The 16,050-nt window shown below is 41.3% G+C and overlaps 1 protein-coding gene across 1 annotated transcript; it reads left to right on the top strand.

Moving 5' to 3' along the window:
• Positions 1-2,430: 2,430 nt before the first annotated feature.
• Positions 2,431-14,923, top strand: slc5a8l (solute carrier family 5 member 8, like). The gene is made up of 15 exons (XM_051947910.1): positions 2,431-2,784; positions 3,112-3,177; positions 3,423-3,474; positions 3,737-3,804; positions 4,018-4,172; positions 4,429-4,569; positions 4,656-4,785; positions 4,890-4,978; positions 6,823-6,935; positions 7,754-7,821; positions 7,925-8,011; positions 10,492-10,670; positions 12,547-12,662; positions 13,992-14,077; positions 14,187-14,923. Exons 1-15 carry the CDS (start codon positions 2,431-2,433, stop codon positions 14,298-14,300), a joined length of 1,818 nt encoding a protein of 605 aa, XP_051803870.1. The 3' UTR covers positions 14,301-14,923.
• The last annotated feature ends 1,127 nt before the right edge of the window (positions 14,924-16,050 follow it).

The following is a 16,050-nucleotide window of genomic DNA, read 5'->3' as shown; positions in this document are numbered from 1 at the left end:
CAAAGTCTGTTGGACACATTATGTGATTATTGTGACCCAAGTGATAGTTTTGAATGCCGTTGTTGCATTTTGGGTTTGTCTGGTTCACCAGGATACATACATGAAAAACCCACATGCTGCGTCATATATTGACCAGTCAACAAGCACAGAGAAATGCAAGGACATGCTGATTCGTTTCTTTTACATTTTAATCACAGCACTTTGTCCAGAATAAAAAGCATCATCTAATAACAGTTACCTGTCACAGGACATGTGGCTGACCTGCTGACATGTGTGCTCATCCTTTAGTTTATCAGTCACTTGGAATATTGCTCACCAAAGGACTACAATACTAATAACAATTTTAAAAGTCTGGACTGGTCCCACAACACTGATGCTCTGTACAAGAAGGGCCAGAGTCGCCTCCACCTTCTGAGGAGGCTGAGGTCCTTCGGAGTGTGCAGACCTCTACTAAGGACTTTCTATGACACTGTGGTAGCCTCTGCTTTCCTCTACGCTGTCGTCTGCTGGGCCCCGGGCAGCACAGAGCGGGACATGAAGAGACTGAACAAGCTGACCAAGAGGGCCAGCTCTGTCCTGGGCTGCCCACTGGACTCTGTGATGGATGTGGGTGAGAGGAGGATGTTGACCAAGCTCTCATCCATCATGGACAACAGCTCCCACCCACTGCACCGGACTGTAGTGGAGCTGAGCAGCTCCTTTAACAGGAGACTCAGACACCCTCAGTGCAAGAAGGAGCGCTACTGCAGGTCCTTCATCCCCACTGCCATCAGACTGTATAACACTACTGTGTAGTTGTTATTATGTGCAATATTTATTATCCTGTTCTTGCACTTTCGTGACTTTTGCACTCCTCTGTTTTTTGTTCCTAAGAGCCCTGTAAATTTCTCCTTTGAGAGATCAATAAAGTCTATCTTATTTTATCTTATCTTATCTTATCTTATCTTATCTTGTCTTATCTTATCTTATCTTATCTTATCTTATCTTATCTCATCTTAAGTCAAAGGTTCTTTATTGTCATATCATTCCACATTTGCACGTGAAACAATACGAAATTGGACCCTGGTCCCGGTTTCAGAGATAAGACAATATAAAACACTTTCATAAAAGGCAACAGAAGTATAAAGAGACACACTAAAATAGACAAACCTACAATATAAATATATGTGCAATGAACCATAAGTTAGTGCAATACAGACAGGAGCTTTGGATCCAAAGTAGGGGTTGACCGTAGATAAATGAATAAAGAGCCTAGTGCAGTAGTGCAGTGTGTGTATGAAAGTGTGTGCCTGTTTGCGTGTGTGCATGTGTATGTGCGTGTGTGTGTATGCATGTGTGTATGCTTGTGTGTGTATGTGGGGAGAGGTGGTGATGATGCGGGGAGAGGTGGTGATGATATGAAAACAGAGTCTACAGAGACCTGTTCAACAGCCTGACAGCTTCGGGGAAGAAGCTGTTTCTATAAACTGTATAATAAAGTTCAGTGTCTGTCTGAGCTGGCGGTCTTGATTGAAATCGGCCATATAGTCTGTAATATGATCTGTTCTTTACTATGCTGATACAATTGTCCAGGGACAAAGCTTACGCCTATGTTTATTTCTTTATTTTCTGACTGTAACCACAGTATTTCCCCCACCACTGACGTGTTTTTGTTTGAAATGACGTCTGTGTATCACTGAAAACCCGCTCAGAGACAAAGTTGCTAAGTAAGGTAGCAGAAAGAACTGACTGTACCAGCACCTGCCCTCCTCCTAAAATTCCTCCCATAACCACTAAGTACTGAGTAACTTACAGTTATATATTCTGCTACTGGATGTGTCAATATGTGACCTCTTTTCAAAAGGACATGAGACATCTTCTTAACTGAGGACCTCCTCCTGCTATCAGAACACAATCCAAGATGCACCACAGAATCACTTTTTACAATCGCTGAAATTGTGGGAGGCTTCAACACCCTGTGGCCTTGATGGATTATTAACTAAAGCGAAATGATCGTTATAGTCTACATAAAGTATCAGAGCGGACCAGACTCATGAGGACTGCAGAGGAGATAGCTGGACTATCTGCTTTATCCATTATCAGTCGGACAGGCATCACTGATGGGCAAAGTGACAGAGCAAGAAGCAACACTTGGACTAACACTTGAAAGTCTTTTGGATCCATCCGTGTTGAAGGCTTGAAGGCAGACTTTTCATGACCTCAGCTGATTTCTGAAGAGTCTGAAATGCACTGAGAGGCATTTCTCTCTCCAGCTTTAGAGCATATTTTTGTTTTTGTTATCGGTCTATGCACAACAGGACTTTCAGGACAATTATAGGATAACTCAGAGGGAAGGACATCAAACATTACCAAGATTGCATAACATAGAAATCTTGTTGAATCTCGGCATTTTTAACGACAGACCAGACAGATCGATCAGCTGAAGTAACCATGGTTGGAACAGGTGGTCCAGTGCCCACTTTCTCCGTGTGGGATTATGTGGTTTTTGCGGCAATTATTGTGGTGTCAGCAGGCATTGGTCTATTCCAGTCTTTCCGAGGACGTAAGGAGTCCACCAGCGCAGAGTTCTTGTTGGGTGGACGGCAAATGACAGCTGTACCGGTTGCCATGTCGCTCACAGCCAGCTTCATGTCTGGCGTCACGGTCATTGGCGCACCTGCTGAGGCCTATGTGTACGGATGTTCCTATTGGCTCTTCGGGTTCTCCTATGCCATCATGTCTACCATTAGTGCTGAGATTTTTGTACCACTTTTCTACCGACTGGCCATCACCAGCGCCTATGAGGTAAGTAGAGGCCACCGATGCTTGTACAAGGTGCAGCATGAAATAAAGTGTTAAAATCAATCAACCATGTGCGCTTAATAGCTTTTCTACAGAAGCTCAAGACCTTTAAAAGTTAATGTAGGTAATGATTCATCCATGATGTATGTCAACACGTTTTTCCTGTCAAAGGTTGTACAATATCTAACTGCAATAAAAGTATTTCCCCTGAAAGGTGTGTGAAAGTGAACTAGGGCAAACAAACACACCTTTAATATTTTTTAAACATAGAGTGGTCCACATCATCTGCTTCATGATGTCTGATTGTCCAGGTTTCCTTCTCATTTCCAGTACCTGGGGATGCGCTTCAGTCGACCCATTCGGTTGCTGGGGACAACAATGTACATCGCACAGACGGTAAGAAAATATCCTTTTATTCTGAAAAAAAACCAAAGCAAAGTATAAAACAATGAACAGAGGAACAAATGCCCTCAGTTAAAATGCTACATGTAACATGAAAAACAGCACCTGCCCCCCTCCCACTCCACTCTTTTTGCCTTATGTAAAACCGATTCTTGATATCAGGTCCAAGAAACCATTAAAATGAATCACAGGCTTGTTGTGTTTCCACCCAATCAACTAATGGTGACTTCTCTTCTCAGGCCCTGTACACCGGTTTAGTCATCTATGCTCCTGCTCTCGCACTGAATCAAAGTAAGCTAAAGCACACAGAAGCTCACAGAACGAGGGTATACAAGATTTTTTTCTGTTTGTTTTATTGAACTGCAACCTGGATATACATTATTCTGTCTAATCCTCTTACAGTGACATGTTGTCCTGAGTGTGTACGCTACTTTTTCTCTCTTGTGTGTCTTAAACTTTTCTAAAGAAGACTGTTTAAATGAAGGCAGAAACATCTATCTAGTGTCAAAAGCTGCATATACAGTCATAACTGAGCTATTTTCTCATTACTCAGTCACTGGACTTCACCTGTGGGGAGTGCTGGTGGCTACAGGAGCGGTGTGCATCATCTACTGCACTTTGGTTGGTATCGTCTCATTTCAAAAAGTATTCGTTGGGCAAAGTATATTTGTATTTCCAACTACAAACAGTCTGGTACACTGCAGTTTTACACTAGTTTTACACTTTGCTACTGTCATCCATGTATTTCAGCTTGCGCTTAATAAAACTATCCGATGTGCTCATGGAAGTAAAGTTATCCTCTACATGTTAATGCATCGCTGGATTTTGTTTCAGGGTGGTCTGAAAGCAGTAATCTGGACAGACGTGATGCAGTTGGTGATCATGCTGGCAGGTTTTGTGATTGTCATAGCAAGAGGAGCTGTAATACAGGGAGGCCTAACAAACATCTGGGAAGATGCTCGGGAAGGAGGTCGACTACATGCGTTCGAGTGAGTACACAAGCAGACTTGAGTCACATTTTTATTAGGCTTTGTTTTTAATTACCCCTCTACATTTGCAGCCTCAGGACAAAGTTAAATGAGCTTTCCTACGATTTTCCACTCAGTTTTGAGGAAAACTGTATGTCACTGATGAAAAGCCTGCTGCCTCAGAAATGTCATCCCACGTTATCAAGTTTGTACTGCTAATTTCCTGAAACAGAATCTACTGCATTCTTTCTCATCTTCTTGACCTTTTTCACCACAGTTTTGACACAGATCCTCTTAAGCGACACACTTTTTGGACCATAGTGGTCGGTGGTAGCATCATGTGGCTGTCCATCTACTCCATCAACCAGTCCCAGGTGCAGCGATACATCTCCTGCAAAACCTTGGGACACGCCAAGATGTGAGCATTCATGCACCGCAATTACATGCATTCTAATGGCTGCGAGCAAAGTTTCATGTTCTAACAAGTCTCCTGTCATTTGTCAGGTCTCTGTATGTGAACATGTGTGGCTTGTTGGTAACTGTGACTCTGGCTATGCTTGCTGGCTTAACCATGTACTCCATTTACAAGAACTGTGACCCAATTTCGAATGGTGATGTCGGATCTTCCGACCAGGTAACCACAGCTGCAGTTTTGTCTTTACTAGTCATTGCACAGACGCCATGCATTTTGTTATGTAAGGAAGCATCATGATTAACAGTGAAACATTTGTCAAACAGCTGCTGCCCTACCTCGTCATGGACATGTTGCACATCTACCCTGGAATCCCTGGTCTGTTTGTGGCTGCAGCATATAGTGGCACCCTGAGGTGAGAACCTGAAAACAAATTAAAGTTGCAAGCAGCTTTGGGCAGGTTGGTCAGGTCCTTGCATCCTTGTTGGTCAGCGACTCCAAGCAAGTCCAACAGATGTAATTTTGGTCTATGGCCTTGTTGATGGCGAACTATTAAAACTGTCCACCAGGTGGCGCTTTGACTGTGACTGTATATCGACCAGTGGTTGTCATCAGGGTTGGACTATGATCACACATGTAAAGTTTGAGGCTGATTGGAGCATGTACAGACTGGATATGCAGCATTTCCTGTTCCTTGGCGAAACGCCAAAATTCTGCCTGGCATCTTTTCCACACCCTGGGACTTTTGTGGAGCATTTTCATGACTTTTGATCACCCATGCCTGCTGTGCATCCTGGCCAAGTTTCAGCTCTGTTGGGGTTACCCTGACTGAGTTCATAGCTTTTGAAAATGTCCAAAATTGACCCAAAAACATTAAAAACATGACACATAATTCAAAATGGCTAACTTCCTGTTGTGTTTTAGACATGGTTGTAATAGACTTTTTTGTGCGTTTTGACACGTGCCAAATTTCATAGCTCTAGATGACAGTACTGACTGTAGGAAATGTTTAAAATTTTCCAGGTGACACAACTGAGCCATTTTGCCCCACAACTATGCACTTCCCCCAAAATATAATTTTTTTTTGCCAGTCCTGATGTCTGTGCAGAGTTTCCCACGTTTTGGAGTATCTTTAGGCTGCCAAATTTGAGTTTCAAAAAACAGGAAAAGAATCTTGGAATAATAATATACCCATGGATTTCAATAGAATCTTCATACCATTCGGTGCTCGGACCCTAATTAAAGCTGCAAGCAGTGTTGGGCGGGTTGGTCAGGTCCTCACATCCTTGTTGGTCAGCGACTCCAAGCAAGTCAAACAGGTGTAATTTCGGCCTATGGCCTTGTTGATGGCAAACTATAGAAAACTGTCCACCAGGTGGCGCTTTGACTGTTACATCATCAGGACTGGACTCAGATCACATATGTAAAATTTGAGGCTGATTGGAGCATGTACAGGCTAGATGTTCCCATTTCATGGCCAAATGTCCTGGGTTACCCTGATTGACTTCACAGCTTTTGAAAATGTCCAAAATTGACCCAAAATTGTTCAAAATATGAGACATAATTCAAAATGGCTGACTTCCTGTTGTGTTTTCAGCATGGTTGTAATAGACTTTTTTGCACGTCTTGACGTTCTACATATGTGTACTAAATTTCATAGCAGCAGATGACACGCACTGACTGTAGTAAATGTTTGAAATTTTCCAGGTGACACTATGGAGTCATTTTGCCACACACCAAGATGTAATTGCCCTAAAATATAAAATTTTTCGCCGGTCCTGATGTGTGTGCAAAGTTTCACCTGTTTTCAAGTATTTTTAGGCCTTCAAAAGTCTAAATGAAGTCTGCCAAAAAAAGAATAATAGTGAAGAAGAAAAATAATCTTTCCTTGCCTTTCAATAAGGTCTTGGTACCATTCGGTGATCGGACCCTAACAAGGAAAAAAGAAACTCATATTATTTGCGTATTAGAGTCCTGTAGTGATAAGGAAATGTTCTAGCACATAATGTCCAACTGTTAAGGCAGAATGAACAAACAAGCTCAGTTACTGCCAGAGGGAAGTCCACATTATTGTTCCACTGACTACTACTAATTATTTCTGCTGCTACTTTTCTATCATCGTATTCATATTTAAGACAAGAAACCACCATTAGCATGTTAGCTGAGACTGATCTCCTCTGCTATCTAATCTTCCATTTCAGTGAATCCTTGTGACTGTTGTGTTCGGTGTCTAAAAGCTTACCGTTGCATGTTTTTCAGCACAGTGTCTTCCAGCATTAATGCCCTTGTAGCCGTCATGGTGGAAGACTTTCTTGCTCCGGTGTGCAAAAATTTCACAGCGAAACAAGTGACCTGGATGAACATGGGCCTGAGTAAGTCGTAAAGAAAACTACTTTTACAGTAGCCCAAGAATGAACAGGAATTAGAAACTTGAAGGCTAAAAGTGACTCAGTTCTACAAAGAAAAAACAGTTCTGAGGAATTTTTCTTGAATCTTTCTTTGGAATCTTTTCCTATCTCTTTAATAACCGTCAATTTAAGATAAGATAAGACCTACTTCATTCATCCTGGAGAATTTTTTTTCGCCAGAGTACATTAAACATTAACAAAGGTTAGTGGAATACACACATTTATAAAGAGGTTAGTAGTAAATAGAAATAACAAAGAATGCAATTTTCTAAAAGTGTTTGTGTAAAGTGTCTCAAAAAAGTAAGAATTAAAAATAAATAAGAAAAATAAAATAACACAAGTACAAGATGTAAACAGTATAATAGGACTATTAACAAGACAGATTACCAGAAAATGAACTGAAGTAAGATTAAACAAATGTCACTTGAGCAATGACACGACAGACTGTGAGTCTACTCGGAAAGAGTCCGACGATACTGTGCATGGAAAAGTTTGTTGATTATGTATCCCTTCTGCAAAAGGGGGAGAAATTGTACAGTCCACAATTAACTGACAGTTATTGTAATTTATTCTAAACACATGAAGGAAAAAGACTTATTGTTTTTTAAGTCTCTTTATAATACACACTGATCCCGACAAGCACTTTTCTAATGTGTATGACCCGCATTACTACAAAAATGTTGCTAATCTGCCTTCAGATTTGCACCAAACAACTTCTGGATGTGCACTTTAAAAGCTGCACACAGATTTCTTTCAATAATGCAGGTTTCTCCTTCTCCCAGGTGTGTTCTTTGGAGCTGTGTGCATTGGGATGGCAGGAGTAGCCTCAGCCATGGGGAACGTTCTGCAGGTAGACTTCTCCCAAAACCACTGCAGTCATTTGTTGCTCTACAGCACCACCGTGAGCCCAATGTGGGGGACTGCAAACCTCCTGACAGTTTTTCTATTTTCAGGCAGCTCTGTCCATATTTGGCATGATCAACGGGCCACTTCTCGGTCTGTTTCTGCTCGGCATGCTTTTCCGAACGTCAAATTCAATCGTGAGTATTTCCTACTATTGGAACACTCAGTAGCACAGCCTCACCCTCCAACAACACAACTGTAAAAACCAGTGGCGGCTTGTTAATAGGGGGCGCTAGGGCGCCGCCCCCATCAAGATTTTGTGAAAAAGGTACTGACACAGTAAACACAAATACGTATTTCAAGTAATTAACACATCTGCACAATGTTCACTCATACAATGGGTCTCATTTTTATTTTTTTGAGCCTTTCCATTCCATATTGGGGTTTTTTCGGGGTTGTTTTACACGTTTCAATAGCGAGGGGCGCCTGCCAAATGAGCATGCATGTACAATCTAAAACTTTCTTCTTTTTCTTCTTTTTGTTTAATGGCAGTTAGCACGCAACTTTTAGGTGCATTACCGCCACCTTCTGGAATGGAGTGTGGGGCAGGAAGCCCCAGCAGTCCTTAAACCCTTTCTCTTAAACCTGTTCTTTCCATAAATAAAAGCAATGCTTTAGCAACATGTTTCAATGATAAATTTCTCAATATTTCCCTGACCTCGAATTTGACTTTACTATCACAGATTTTTCTCTTAAATATTCTTCTCTGCTGCTGAAACTTGGGGCAATAGATCAATACATGCTCAACAGTCTCCTCCACTCTACAGCATTCACATTCCCCTGTATTATGTTTTCCAATAATTCTCAGAGTGCTATTCAGCCCTGTGTGCCCGAGTCTTAATCGTGACAAGACATCCTCCTCTTTCTGGCCTAAACAGCCCTGTTCTCCTAAATTCCCCTCTACACTTCTTTGAATTGAATTCTAAAACTTTTGGCTTACATGTGACTTAATACTGGTCTCTAATTGGTTACATAAAGACTGTCCTCCGGGCACAGCTCTCTGCGTCCCTGGCGAATCAGCGCGTTTGGGTGGTCATTTTTCATCTGATCTGATCGATTCATGATACCTGTCAATCAAAGTCTTCCTGGCAGCGTACACAGACACATACAGACAGACAGACCACAACAACAAGACAGAAGATGATGGCGGCAGCAAAAGAAAATTCAGTTGTTTCTTTACGAAATAATCCTTTTATGAGGCGTTCGCTGGAGGAAAAAAAAAGGATAAAGGAGGTAGGACCGGAGCAACCTGATTTACAAATCCAGCAGCAGGCAAGTGACCGTGGACGGAGTTACACCCGGGGCTTCTCCCGCCTGTGTTATGCTAAACACAGCTGGCTAGCTGGATGTGAAGTTAGCAATGCTCTGTATTGCTTTCCCTGCTTGCTTTTTCAAAGTGTTGGCACTGAAGTTCTGTGGACAACAATGGGGGTCAGAGACCTGAAACATCTCTCTGAAAAACGCAAACGGCATGAAGGTAGCCGTAGCCACCTTGACAACAGCATGAAGCTACAGTTTTTTGGCCGTGTTAGCATTGCTGAACAACTAGATGAGGGCTACAGAGTTGGCATTAGAAGGCACAATGAAGAGGTGACAAAAAATCGTCACATACTGTCCAGGATAATAGACTGTGTGAAATTTTGTGGGGCCTTTGAGTTGGCTTTACGTGGCCATGATGAGAGAGAGAGCTCTGTTAACCCTGGGATATTTCGTGGGTTGGTGGATTTTGTTTCCTCTCTGGATGGAGCTTTGAAAGAGCACCTTGAAACTGCCACTGTTTTTAAGGGTACTTCAAAAACTGTCCAAAATGAGCTCCTGGACTGTATGGTGTCTGTTGCAAGGGAGCAAATAATTAAAGAAGCCCAAAGGAGTGTTTTTGTGTCAATCCAGGCAAATGAGACAACAGATATTTCAACACAGTCACAACTTGTGCTTGTACTACGCTACATTGATGACAAGCACAGTGTGCAGGAAAGATTTTTTGAATTCATTCCTCTGCAGTCAGCTACATCTGAGTCCATTGCTACTGCATTAACAGAGCGTCTTGCTGCCATCATTCCTGAGGATCAGAAAAGCAAGCTAATCTGAGGCACTGCAACGCACTTTGAAGGCCTACCCGATGCTGAATGGAAGCAAGCTGAAGACAGAACTCGGTCTCATCCACAGCAAAGTAGAGTTCAGAGCCTGCTGTGGTACACTGGACCTATTCCAGCTGTTCATGGAGAACAATCTTGAAGTTGTCTTTTCAGAAACTGTCAATCTTTTAAGGATCCTGATCACCACGCCCATGACCACAGCTGAAGCAGAGAGGTGTTTCTCAACCTTGAAAAGAGTGAAAACTTTTCTCAGAAACACCATGACCCAGGAAAGGCTGAATGCCTTGGCCATGCTCTCCATGGAAAAGAGACTTATTTGTGAAATGACAGAGTTCATTGATAAATTTGCTGGCCTGAAGGAGAGGAGAGCAAAATTTATGTTCAAGTAATTGTTTTGTTGTGTTGTTATGCCCGTCTGCTAGTGCGCCCCCCCAAAATATTTTATCACCAGCCGCCACCGGTAAAAACACAAATGTCCCACAGTGAGGAAGTAGTTGATTGCGGTCATATTTACTTTACAGGGAGCACTTTCAGGACTGATCACAGGTCTGGCGTTGACTCTGTGGGTGGGGATCGGAAGCCAGCTTTATCCACCAACAGCTGTAAAGACTTTACCTCTGCCAGTCAACACTACAGGCTGCAACAGAACAATGGAGTCAAGCTACACAACAGTAACTCCCTGGAGCACTCCAGAAACAGAGTAAGTCAGTTTACATTCAACAAAAGCCCGTCTGCTGTTACTCAAGCAACATGATACGGTCACATCTTGACATATTAAAGTATACAAATGATTTAAGGGCTAATTCTCATTCTAGATTTGGGGTGTCAAATTCATTTTAGTTCAGGGGCCACATTCAGCCCAATTTGATCTTAAAGGGGAACTTTAGTTTTTTTCAACCTGGGGTCTGTTTCCATTTGTCATTTCATACATGTGAGTGATGGAGAAATGAATTTTCGACATAGCTCCAGCATTTAGCCAGGCAGGCAGCTTAGCAGCTCAGCCAGCAGCTCAGCTAGCGAAAAGTATGGGGCAACTTGCCCCCCCGCGTCAAAGTCCACCCTAATGTGCTTTTTTGCCCCACACTGACCGGCTCGGATAGTCTCAATGAGTGTCCCACAACATAGTAGAGATGAGAAGTGAACAAAAACCTCCACATTACCTGGCGATCGCTCTTTGTTGTGGTCTGTATCCAAATCTGAATGAAATTCAGAATGAAATCGCGCGATAGCTCGCGCCAAAACACCGGTGTTGGCGCGAGCTATCGCGCGATTTCGGAATGAGATTTGCTTTCTGAGATTTGGATACAGACCACAACAAATAGTGATCGCCAGGTAATGTGGAGGTTTTCGTTCACTTCTCATCTCTAGTATGTTGTGGGACACTCATTGAGACTATCCGAGCCGGTCAGTGTGGGGAAAAAAGCACGTTAAGGCGGACTTTGATGCGGGGGGGCAAGTTGCCCCATACTTTTCGATAGCTGAGCTGCTAAGCTGCCTGCCTGGCTAAATACTGGAGCTATGTCGAAAATTAATTTCTCCATCAATCACATGTATGAAATGACATGGAAACAGACCCCAGGTGGAAAAAAAACGAAGTTCCCCTTTAAATGGGCCGGAGCATTAAAATCACAGTTTATTAAGCCATAAAACTTCAAATTCTTTTGTGCAAAGGTATGTTTTTCGAATGTTCACCTTTAACAAACAAAACATTATGAACAACCTAAAGTATTCTTCAGAAAAATCAATTCAATTTTAGCAATAATATGCCTCAGTTTATCATTTACACATTACTACTTACAGATCCCAACATAACATTTATTCATGTTCAAAACAACAACAGACGGACAAGAAAAGACAAAAAACAACAAAAACAAGACAAAATATTACAAAAATGAGACACGAAATGACAACGAGAAAAAGAACGAGACAAAAAATTACACAAAACGATACACAATACAATGAATAAAGCGAAACAAAATGAGAAAAATAAGACAAAAAATACAAATGACAAAAAGGAAACAAAACGACAAAAGTCAGAAAAAAAGACAAAAAAACCCCAACAAAAACAAGACAAAATATGACATAAATGAGATACAAAGTGAATAAAGAACAATGAGCAATCTAGTATTTCGCTACATTGATCAAAACAAGTTTTATAGAAATTATTTTAAATTTATAGTTTTACAAATTTACAATCTGCAGTTAATGTCTTCTCTGTAATTTTTACTCTTTGAGGGCCGGATTGGACCCTCTGGAGGACCTGTTTTGGCCCGGGGGCCTCATGTTTGACACCCCTGGTTTACATTAAACAAAGGCCCGTCTGCTGCTGCTGAAGCAACATGATACGGTCACATCTTGGCATAATAAATGAATGCTAAGTATACAAATGATTCAAGAGCTAATTCTCATTCTAGATTTGCAGCTCAGCAACTGCTTTGAAAACAGTTTGGCTCACTCTGGTATGAGTGGGCATCACCATGGTTATATTCTGTTTAATAACCAGTCAGCCCTACTTTGTGCAGCACATCATCAGAAGGGAGTTGCAGGGTTATTGTACTATTTATTTTTACTTGCAGTGTCAGTTTCAGGCCAGCTCTTGCAGACACCTGGTACTCCCTGTCCTACCTCTACTTCGCTCCGTTCGGCACTCTGGTCACAATAATCTGTGGCCTCCTGGTGAGCATAATCACAGGTGAGATATCATTTCCTGACCTCCACATTACTGCAGAAACAGAATTAGTTCTACTGCTGACTGGGTCAATATGCAACTGAGGGACTTAGGGATATCTTGCATATATTTTCTTGAAAAGTAAAGAAAAAAGTTATTTTATGTTCATTATGATCATGTCTTTCCAAATTCCATAACTACTTGTTATGGACACAATCATTTATCAATAAAAACTGACTGAAATGTCAACTCAATAATCGCCCGAATTTAATAACAACCAAATTCTAATTCGCCAAACGACAATAAAATGAGCTTATTGAAAAAAACAGATAATCATGACAGATATTACCAAATTTTATATGGAAAATAGCAAATTGTATCTGTCAGATAAATCACTTTCAACAAAGTCAGTCATGACAAAAACACCTCTAAAGGAAGTCACATGACCTGTTCCACATGATGTCATTTCCTCTTTAAGAAAAGACTGGCAAGACTCCAAGGCTTTCTGACTTATTTAGTTTTTTTCAATTGATAAGACACTGTTCCTGACAAACAGCACACATTTCCCAACTCACTGCAACTCACTATTCTTTATTTGTTTGAACACAATTCACAAAGCACTGTAAACTTGTGACAAAAGCGCACTTTACTGTCAAAATCTGAACTTTGTTTCCAAAACTGAGACACACGAAGTAAAACTAGGACACTGCACTGCTAAATACAAAACACTCTTCTCTCACTGTGTTTTCACATGAAGAGTAAAAAGATGATACAGTCCTCAAAAATGACAACTTAAACACAAATGCATCCTATAAATGAATCAGAGGGGGCCACTGCAGTGCCTGACTGTACATTTCAAAATAAAAATGCTAGACAAAAAGTACAGCCCTGTATTGTACACAGTACAGTATGCAGATATTTACACCACGTCTGCATCAGTTCTTTCAGTCTGGTCAGAACACAGGACCTCATCAACATCACAAGCTGTGTTTTCTCTGGAAACAAAGACCTAGTGTGTCTGATCCAGCCCTGACCTGCATCAACAGAAACATCACCACATGACAAGAGCATTTATTGAAGAGATTTTCCCAAAGTATGGTTGCAGCTCATATACCTTCAACCTCCATGTAGAGAAGAATTCTTTTATAGGATTCAGAAAGGGAGAATATGGAGCAGAAAAACCACCATAACTTGAGGGTTCATATTGAACCGTTCCTAAATCAATAGTCCTCTATGAAAACTAACATTGTCCCAGATGTACTCATGTGTATCATCGGAATCCAACTGAAGAACTCTCTGGAACAAACGCAACTGTGCAACAACAAAGGGATCACACGTCTCTGCCTTTTATAGGTGGATGCAAGCAAAGGCACGACAATCCTGATCTGTTTGTGAAGAAGAGTGATTTGCTCTGCTTCCGCTACTGCAACAAATCACAGGTAAGAAGACCCGCACCCTTTGTGAGAAAATCAAAGGCTGGACATACCAGTAATCTAAACTGCACAAGACTTTTAATAAACCTGACGCTTTGTTGCCAACCCGCTACAGGCAAGAGACTTCAAAGGGAAGCCTCCAACAGACATTTCCATGGGAGCAGACAACCTGGCGTTCACAGACAAAGACGTGACAGACAAAGATGCTGAAAAATGTACAAGACTGTGATGTCACTCGATGAGGAACCTACAAGAGAAGTCCGGATGCTTTCTACCGAAGCTCCTACCTTAACCACGACCAGGACGGCTGGGATTCTGCACACACATTCTATATCAATACAATGTTTCACTACAGAGTCATTTTAATACAAAAATGACAAGCAATTATTACTTCAATATCAGCATTTGCCTATTTATATGTATTTTAAACTTGTGAAGATTAAATCATCTGTGTAGCTACACTCAGCACTGAAATGTAAGAAAAGTAAGCAAGAGAACTGAAGGAAAATGTTTTCTAAAAATAGCTTTGTTAGCACCGCCTACAGGTTTTATAATGGCACAAGGTCGTATGTCCTGCGCCTCACTGATTGAGCTGCTCCCATTTCCTGTTTGAAGGTGTTGTGGCAGCATTGTTTCACTTTTATTGTCCTCTGTGTAGATGTTCTCGCTGATACCAGACACTATCTCCACGCTCTACCTGAACACTGTCCCTCGTTTTACGCTGACGCAAACTGGAACGTTGTTTATTTTACAGCATGTATGATGATGGCATTGCTGTGTTGAAGAAACAACGGCTCTATTTGTTTATGAACTGGTTGTTTTTATATGTAAATTGTGCCCTCTTGATAAACTGCCTGTACACGTTGGTAATTAATTGTCAATAAATATTTTCTACAAAGTTCAAGTTCAGTGCTAAGCCTGAAAACACAAACACACAAACTTTGTATGTTTGCAGCAGGGAACACAGGTTAATGAAGCCAAGGGAGACGTTTATTGCGTATCTGTCAAACACGTCTCATCGACTGAAGGGGAGAATAATTTGTTTGAACAGAGCAAGAAGGAGCGATTGAGCTTTGGACTATGTAATAACTGTGTCCTTTGTCTCCTTGGCAACGTACAATAGAGGACGTTGACAAAGCGCTGCCCTGCCCACTTTTACCTGCCACTAAGCCAGAAAACCAACCCTTTCCTTGTTCCAGGACGTGAAGGAAGTGAAGTGTCGACCGTGACATGGAGGAACACTGACGACCAGGGAAGTGAACTAAGTTTGCTTTTTCACTGATACCGACTAAAGAAAGATGCAACTTGAACACTGAAATCCTCCCCATTAACAATAGTGTTTATTTGACCTGCAGCAACACTTTCTATGCAAAGAAGAAAAAAGTCTGTTATTTCTTTATATGAAACAGAACAGTATTACCACTAAATGTAAAGCCAGTGAGAATATAAACGCCTACCTGTCTCATGTTATTACCACAGTTTATGTGATCTGTAACAGCACGACTCAGGTGCATTTACAAAGCTCTATTCAGACAAGAAGCAAAAGAACGAATCATTTCTTGTCCTAATTTTGCAGACATTATTCTTTTAAAAAAAATCATAAAACCAAACAGGTTTCTGGCACATTTCTAACAAATCAACTCCAACCAATAAGATTATTGCTCACCAGGAGATCATTCTGATCAGAGCTGTCAGACCTGGGATCAAGCTCAATGGTGCTCTTGCCCCACTGTGCTGCCTTTTCAGCAGAAGGAGGAGTCCTGATTCTGTACAACTGCAGGCGATTTGAAAGAGTAAATGTCAGCAAAATGCATTCATATTTGATTTACTTTGGAAAACATCAGAATGACACGGTATATTACCTTCATCTTTGATGTGCCGCCGACTCTGTTTGTAACTCTTCCTGGTGTTTTCAGGTCTTCAGTGAAAATGTGCTAAAATACAAAGTCAGTGTCAGTCTGGCTTTTTATAAATGCTAC

Source organism: Acanthochromis polyacanthus, chromosome 5 (assembly GCF_021347895.1).
Source record: "Acanthochromis polyacanthus isolate Apoly-LR-REF ecotype Palm Island chromosome 5, KAUST_Apoly_ChrSc, whole genome shotgun sequence".
NCBI classification, from domain to species: domain Eukaryota; kingdom Metazoa; phylum Chordata; class Actinopteri; family Pomacentridae; genus Acanthochromis; species Acanthochromis polyacanthus.
This window is presented reverse-complemented; position numbering and strand designations above follow the sequence as displayed.

Coding starts and splice junctions, on each gene's coding strand:
- slc5a8l (XM_051947910.1), top strand. CDS start 2,431: ATGGTTGGAACAGGTGGTCCAGTGCCCACTTTCTCCGTGTGGGATTAT. Junction 2,785..3,111: donor CCATCACCAGCGCCTATGAG/GTAAGTAGAGGC, acceptor TCTCATTTCCAG/TACCTGGGGATGCGCTTCAG. Junction 10,671..12,546: donor TGGAGCACTCCAGAAACAGA/GTAAGTCAGTTT, acceptor TTTTACTTGCAG/TGTCAGTTTCAGGCCAGCTC.